General features: G+C 51.2%; 1 protein-coding gene across 2 annotated transcripts in view; it reads left to right on the top strand.

The window, feature by feature from the left end:
• Positions 1-3779: 3779 nt before the first annotated feature.
• TBC1D10A (TBC1 domain family member 10A) overlaps positions 3780-8337 on the top strand; it is a 34052-nt gene continuing 29494 nt past the window's right edge. For both annotated transcript variants that reach the window (XM_023733697.1, XM_004378932.3), the window contains exon 1: positions 3780-4048. In XM_023733697.1, coding sequence (XP_023589465.1) covers positions 3840-4048 — 209 coding nt within the window. In that variant the 5' untranslated portion in view covers positions 3780-3839. The remainder of the gene's footprint in view (positions 4049-8337) is intronic.

The following is an 8337-nucleotide window of genomic DNA, read 5'->3' as shown; positions in this document are numbered from 1 at the left end:
TTTCCTGAGTGCATGCAAACCGCACATTCCAGGATCCAGGATGGGCTTGCATGGGCCTATGAGCACCTTGGGCAAAGCTTTCTGGAATGACCCCTGCAAGATGAGACTCCAGGACAGCAACAAATTCCTGTAGCCCTGGCGAAGCATCTCTCATCTTCAAGAGAGCGTCCACAACAGCCGGTCCACCAGGATGCTTCAAAGTATTGCCAAAGGCCTCTTATTTTGTACTCCGGTGAACCATGTGATTCTGTAGTGCATTCTTTTTGATTATTTATTCATCATTCATTCATTTACTCCTTGCTCGGCTTCCTCATTCCATTCTAACCACCCCATCCTCCTTTAAGGGCTTTGCACTAGCTGCCCTGCAGAACCTCTTCCCAGATCCCCCCAGGGGGTGGGGGGCTCCCTTGTGTTCATTAGGTCTTCTCAGGCTAACATCCCCACCCCCACCCCCAGAACATTCTCTGTAGGGTATAGTACTTTATATACTTTATCCCTGCCTCATTTTTCTTCTCCATACTGTCTGACAAACGCTTTGTATTTGTTCCTCCTCCGCTGGAATGTAAGCTCTCTCAGGCCAAGATTTTGTTGTTCACTACAGTAATGTCTGGCATATTAAAAGTATTAAGTAAAGACGTATTAAGTGTAATGAGTTAAGGCGCTCTGGAGTTTGAAGGAAGTAAACACATTTATCGAGTGTCTACCATGTGCTGGAGGCTTCAGAGACAGCTTGCACTTATTGTCATTACTATTGTTCAGCAGAGGAAACAGGTTCTGGGAAGTTACGTGATTTTGCACAAGAAGTCATGTTATTGAGGGGCACAGCCACGAAGTGAAGTCTCCCAAGCCAGGTGCCATTGGTTAAATTAGGTGAACTACCCTGCTGCAGCCACAGACTGTGATGAGAAACACGAAAATCATGCATATAACAGTGCTTTGCAGATTGCAAATTCTGCCACCCCTGGCTACCGTTTACTGGGTGTCTCCATGTGCCAGATGCTTTGCACATGTTATCACACTAAAGGCTCAGAACAACTCCAAGGAGTTATTTTCATTTTACAGATGAGGAAATAGGCTCAGTGAGAAGTGATTTGCTGAAGGTAACATGGCTAGCAGGCCAAACAGAGATTTGAATCCTGGGTGGTCTGATGTAATTAGAAGCATCAAGGCTTTAACTTGAGAAATACCAGATGGACATTTGGGTGGCTCTAACTTACCCCTTACCCCTACCCCAAATACTGCTGGGGCAAACATCCCTTACGGTAAGAATGTGTTTGAGATATGATCCTAGGACTAGAATTACGGAGTCATAGAGTTATGGATATTTTGTTTTGCTGTCTGTCATCCTTGAGATTTCACATCTGATCCAGGCCAGTCTGGCTTTGCCCCTGCCTCCCCCAACCTCCACCCCGTAGCCCATGTGTGGCCCACTCTGCCCCAACCAGAGAGAGAAGACCAGGAATTCCTCCTGGGAGCTGGGACTAAGAGCCCAACATGCTGTCTGGAGCCACTGGTGAGAAGGAATGTCCTCCCAGACAGGGTTTAAAACCAAAATAGCCTGTGTGCACATCACCTTTCTGGGTTACAGAGCCACCACCCGATTCCCAAGTTTGCTATTGCCCTGTTTATGAAAATACCAGAAACCCATGGAATGTAAGATTACACAGTGACGTCTTTAAGAATGTCTGGGCCACATGGCATTAAGGAAATGGCTGGTGAAATCACTCAAGGCTTAAGCCCCTGCCGGGGATTTGCCTTGGGTCCCTTGGTGACCTGTCCTAGGTCCTGCAGCTCATGCCTGGCTCTTCCAGTCCCTTCCTCTTTCTGGGCCTGTCCCCGGCAGGTGCAGAGGAGCATCAGATGACAACATGTTTATGATTTGTAAGCCATAAACTACTAAAGTGAAGGGCTATCATCTCCAAGAGGTGACAATCCTTGGGGTCAGAAGTCTACTGCTGGGGCTGTCCACGTAGATACAGTTGGCTCATCCTTCCCAATATGAGCTGTTGGTAAGAATTAGGTTCAACTCCTGACTCTGCCACAAGCTAGTTCTGGGACCTTATGCAACTGACTCCACTTTCCAGCACTTGTGTTCCCTTAATGGTAAGTAGTAACTACCCACTGCTAAAAGTATAAGAGATGGTGCAACAAATTTGGAAAGCGGTTTGCCAGTTCCTGAAAAGGTTAAAATAGAGTTACCATATGAGCCAGCAATTCCACTCCTAGGTATCTACTCAAGAGAAATGAAAACATGTCCTCGCAAAAGCTTGTACCCGAATGTTCATAGCAGCATTCTTCATAGTAGCTAAAAAGTGGAAACAACCCAAATGACTATCACTGATGAATGGATAAGCACATATGGCTTATCCATACAATGGAATATTATTCTGCCATAAAAAAGGAATGAAGTACTGATACATGCTACAATGTAGATGAACCTTGAAATCATTATTATGTAAAAGAAGATGCAAAAGACTGCCTATTGTATGAAATATCTAAAAAGGTAAATATATAGAAAGTAGATTCAGTGGTCATCCAGGACTGGGAGAGGGTAGGATGGAAGTGACTGCTAATGGGTATGGTGTTTCCTATGGGGTCATTAAAATGTTCTAAAACTAGATTATGGCGATGGCTGCACAACTTTGTAGATATACTAAACACCATTGCATTGTACACTTTAAAAGGGTGAATTTTATATCTCAATATACTTAAATTGAGGTGGATTGTATCTCAGTGAATAAGGAAGACTGAAGAAGAATCAGTGCATTTGAATTATGGTGTTGGTGAAGAATATTGAATATACCATGGACTGCCAGAAGAACAAACAAAGCTGTCTTGGAAGTACAGCAAGAATGCTCCTTAGAAGTGAGGATGACAAGACTTCAACTTAAGTATTTTGGACATGTTCTCAGGAGGGACCAGTCCTGGGAGAAAGACATCATGCTTGGTAAAGTAGAGGGTGAGCAAAAAAGAGGAAGACCCTCAACAAGACAGACTGACACAGTGGCTGCAACAATGGGCTCAAACATAGTAAGGATTGTGAGGATGGGGCAGGACTGGCCAGTGCTTCCTTCTGTTGTACATAGGGCCGCTATGAGTCAAAACCGACTGGACAGCACCTAACAATAACATATCTCAAAGCCGTTAAAGAAAAGTATTACAAGAGAAAGCAGGTAGAGCTTGGGGCAGTGCGTGATTCAATAAACATTAGTCATTATTCTTAATTAGGTCTTCCATGAGCTAACTTTAAGTCTCGGGAGCGGTGAGCAGGGGCGAACAAACTCCTAGCTCAGGCGGGGCTTTTGAGTCGCTGTGTTTCCCCCGGCGAGACCCTGAATCCATCTGGGTCTCCTCGGAGTTCCTCATAAATGAATGGGTGAAACAATTCCCACCCACGTCCCTGGGGTCTTGCGAGGAGCGAAAGTCCAGAAGCAGATGCGGAAGACATGGCGGATACCTTGGGCCACCTGCGCGGCTGGAGGTGAGAGGCCCGCCCGGGCCACCGGGAAAGACCGGAGGAGCTGGTCCAGGTGAGCCCTCCTGATTGGCGGCTCCGGGGAAGAGGGATCCGAATGACGGTTGCCCCACCCCCTCACGTCAAGCCTGTTGGCGCCAGCCTGGGGAAGGTGGGCGGGGCCCTGGGTCCACTGCTCCCATTGGGCGTGAGGAGGGGAGCCCCGGGTGGGCGTAGAGTCCCGCCCCCGGCAGTGCGGAGGCCAATGGGCGCGGCGAGTGGGCGGGGCGTCTGCGGCGTCCGCGGCGGCGGGGCGGCTGAGGTGGCTGAGGCGGTCGCTGGGGCTGAGGCGGTCGCTGGGGCTGAGGCGGCAGGCGCGGCCGGGATGGCGAAGAGCCGCGGAGAGAACGGGCCGCGCGCGCCCGCACCCGGCGGGAGCCTGTCGGGGACCCGAGAGAGCCTGGCCCCGGGCCCCGACGCCGCGGCCGCTGACGAGCTCAGCTCTCTGGGTTCCGACTCGGAGGCCAACGGCTTCGCAGAGCGCCGCATCGACAAGTTCGGCTTCATCGTGGGCTCACAGGGCGCCGAGGGCGCGTGAGTAGCACCGGGGGCCAGGCCAGGGAGTCGGGCCGGGCGCGAACCCGCGGGGGCGTCTCGACGCGGACAGATCATTCCTCAGGACAGACCGACGTGCCCCCTTCCAATCGGGGACCACCAACCTCTAATCCCCGCCCCACCCCCACCTCCACCCTCAGACAGACCCGCCCCTCACCCGCAGGCCTACTTCCGACCTAGGGACCGACAGACCGATTCTCCCCCTTGGCCCTCTCAGACAGACTGACTCGTCCCTCACGACGGGACGACAGTGGCCCCCTTTCAACCAGGAGACAGACCGACAGTCACCTGCCCAAATCCCGCGGCCGTCACCCTGGTGTTAGGGCTGATTTGACTTGGCTGCCCTCGCAGACTCACAGATGATTGGTGCCTCCACATCCCCGCCAACAGACAGACACACAGACGCCCTTGGGTCACCACTCCACCACTCACACCAGGGAACCTTCAGCGGACTTCAGAAGGACCTCTATCCCATCCCAGGACAGACTGACCCTTCCCTCAAGACACACAGACTTCTGGGTGGACTGGCATTGGTCTCCTCCCTCACAGACAGTCCCTTCCGCTCATGAAAGGGTCAAAGAGTGCCACTTACCCCTAGAGGCAGATTTCTCTCCTGTCACTGGCAACAGGCAGGCAGACTCTCCCCCTTTCCTCTCTGTTTATTCACAGCAGGACAGACTGTCAGCTCCGACAGCCACACAAGCCAGTAGACAGGCTCTGTGTATGCTGTGGGGTTGTGCCCCTCCCCTCAAAAAGCACATCTAGAGGAGGAGGCAGAGAGACAGCAGGGTCTCTGCTCATATAGCACACCCAGATCCCCTCCCCACCCCCCCGGCCCCGGCACAGAGGCATCCAGGTGTCAGGCGAGAAATACTAGGCTCCCTCGCAGCTGGGCACACTCAGCAGCCACACTCTGCCCCCCCAGAACTCCCTGAGCCCATTTGTCACAGATACTGGGTACATGGGCTGGCAATCTCCCTAGGAAAGGTGGACTCCAGATCCTACTTCCATTCCAGCTATCCTGTCACATGAGACTGGTGCCCTGCACAGAACTGACAAGCCTCCCTCCTGCTGTGTCTTCTTCAACAGAGATAGCCTCTCACAGTCACGTTATGGGGTTCCACCAGCCCAGCCATGACCCAATCCAGAGGCTATTCTTCCTCCTCTCCTCTGACCAGTTATGACTGTCCAAGGCTCCCCCAGCCTCTCGCATATCTTATGGAAATGCCTTGATATCTGTAAGAACTCCCTGCCCCACAAGTAGCTCTGTAAAGGCCACTTCCGGGATTTTCCCCAGCCCTGAAGCCTCTTATTCATCAGGCCTCCTCTCCCTTAGAGAAATATAGGCCCCACCTCTAAGGAGAGTTCCCTGCTACCCACTGGCTCTGTCTCCTTCAGCCCCTCCTCTCTTATTCACAGGCTAACCCTAGTCCAATCAAGGACTCTAGAGAGCACACCTCTTTCTGATCCCTCACCCTGACTTGATTCTTTGTCACAGTTCCCAGGGATTAGTTTGTGAGAGCCCAAAGAGGACACAGGGTGTGTTTCTGAACTGGGGAATGGTCACCAGGGATCAGAGCCCTGGTAGAGGTAGGGTCTTGCGAACTGGGAAAGGAGTTCCCAGTTGCATTTGTGGGTTCTTGAAAGGAAGAGCTCACATTTGTTGGTAAATTCTAGGGCATGAGAATTCCTACTACATGCTTCTTGGGGTGGTTAACCAGATCTTGGGGTGCAAAGCAGTGAGAAAAGGACCTAGGAATCACACTTACTGGCTGTGTGACCTTGGGCAAGATCATGAATCTCTGAGCCTGTTTACTCACTGTAAAGGGCAACAGTAACACCTACTTCCAAGATTACTGTGGGGATTAAATAAAATCAAGTATGAGAAGGTGTGTAACACAGTGCCTGGCGCATGTAGTGGCCCAGAAAGTGTTCATTTCCTTCTAAGGTTCTGAGAATTGAGGAGAAAAATGAGGGAGTACCTCTGGTATTTGTGGACAGAGAGGGGGCCCAGTGGGAGCACCTCCCTTTGGCTGTTGTCCCCAACCAGGCAGCCAGACATCTGTCTTCCCCACCCTCTAACCACAAACCCGGGATGTGGCTCTGCAGACGCCCTCTGCATCACTGGTGTTTGTAGTGCTGAGGCTAAAGTGGGGTCCCAGGTCCACTCCTCTCTCCCTGCCTCATTTTCTTGACCCTGTCCATCAACCTAAAATCTCTGGCATCTAAAACTTGGATGTTCCCTGCTTAGCTTATATTGTGGTTTCAAAAAGGCCTAGAGTAAGTCCCTGCCCAAAGCTGTAGGAGGGGAAGTTATGGAAGTTTCAGTGTGACTGCTCTAAACCCAGTCTCATTGTTGAGGGCTAGGAGCCCTTGTGCTAACCCAGAGAAGTGAAACATTAGCACTTATGGCTGCAGTGGAGATGGTGGGGACTCTGGCTCCAGATTAAAGGTCCATTTCAGCCACCCTGGGCTAAAGGTTGCCTCAAGACGGTCAGTTTTGGCAGTTACTGGGGGCTGCGGGGGTGGGGAAAAAGCAGGTCAGAGGCTACCCCTGCTCAGGTGGCTGTCAGGTGCCTGGTGTGAGTAGATCATAAAATCAGAGATTGTTTGAGCTAGAAGGAATTTTAAGAGATTGGCCAGCCTAGCCCTTACTTATTGTACAGATGAGGAAACTGAGGCTAACAGTGATGGCCCAGCAAGGGAAAGTGTGTTGTCACTACCAATTCATTAGATTGATCAACTGCTGGTCTGGGACCAGTCATATTCACCTTTTTCTCCTTAGCATCTAATGTAGTACCTGCAGTGGAGTAAATGCTCAATATTTATTTACTGAATGACATTTACTGATAAACATTTCAAGTCAGAAAGCTGGAAGTGATCTTAGAAGTGGCCATCATCATACAGGTAAGTACATTGAGGCCTAAGAGAAGTGATTAGCCTCAACTCATTAGTCTGTTAGGAGCAAAGCTAGGAATTGAACCCCAAACTCCTGATTCTCAGTCTTGGCTCTTTCTACTTTTTCACTTGGTCTCTTGTGCCTACTCTGCAGGGAACCTTTGGTGGGCCTGAGATGGTCCCTGTCTGCTCTTGAGCAATAGCCAGTAAGTGGGGAGAGACAAGAAAGCAGCTAGCCAGTTAAGGGTCCTGTGGGTGGCTTCAGCACAGAAAAGGGTGGTGGCAGCATTAGTTCTTTTGGTTTGTTTGGGGACTGAGCTGGGCGTAGAAGCCCAGGAAGGACCAGAGGAGGAGAAAGAAGTGTTCTCAGCAGGGGAGGGTGGGAGGAGTGAGGCTACCTTTCCTGTTCCTATCACTTTGGCTTAGGAGGAGCAGACTTATTTGGGGTTCTTTCTGCAGCATAGATGGAAGTCAGAAAGGAAAAGAAGGGGCTTACTACCTGGTAACAATTAGATACCAGGTGTCCTAGCCCGAGGGAAGTGGCCTGAGTGGGGTTGGTCACTGACCTCCCTCTCCTTTTCCCATGTGATTGTCAGGGCTTCCCACTCAGCCTCAGTCTGCTCAGAGTTGCAGGCCAGATGAGGTGAGGAGCTATGTTCTCTGGGATCCCGTCGGTGTCTACTTCCTGTTAGGGGAGTGAGGGATCTGAGCTGGGCCCAGGGAGAAACATCTGGAGCAGCAGTGTTGCCTTCTGCTGGTTCATTTCCCCTGGGCCTTCCACTGCTCCTAGCAAACTATGGCAGCCTTAAGACTTTAGAAGTCTTAGAACTGGCTTAATTGCTATCTCTATAGTTTGGTCTATGCCAGTTTTTGTTGGGGTGGGGTCAGGGCCCTCCTGGTAGGCTGAAGCCTACCTCTCTGCCTCTCCACCACTTTCTCCAGTTTGTAAGCTCAGGGCATCCTCTTTTCTTGAGTGATTACAGATCCCAGGAGAGCATGGAATTGGCAGTGCAGTGGTCCCTGGGTGGCCCATCTGGGAGGAGGCAACTGCACATGTGGGGCCGTGCCTGGTCTGTGACTGTAGACCACAGTACCTCCCATTTTCTCCCCTTCTTCCCTCCCCCAGCCTCAAAGGAAAATCTGGTTTAGTGGCCATGTGGGTGTTCTAGGGCCTCAGACAAGACCTGAATTGGTGAGGGAAGGGGCCAGTGTATAAGCTGCTGCCCTGGGAAGGTGCCTGTGTGTCCACCTGCTAGGAAACCCTAAGCTGTGGGGAACAGATAAGGCAGTGGGGCCTGCTTGATGTTTTGTCCTCTCAGCATCTGGGTCTGAAACAGGATCTACAGAGAGCCAATCAGGCCTGGCCTGAG

Source organism: Trichechus manatus, unplaced genomic scaffold, assembly GCF_000243295.1.
Source record: "Trichechus manatus latirostris isolate Lorelei unplaced genomic scaffold, TriManLat1.0 scaffold00061, whole genome shotgun sequence".
NCBI lineage: Eukaryota > Metazoa > Chordata > Mammalia > Sirenia > Trichechidae > Trichechus > Trichechus manatus.
Note: the sequence above shows the minus strand (reverse complement) of the source record. Positions and strands in the feature narration are given on the sequence as shown.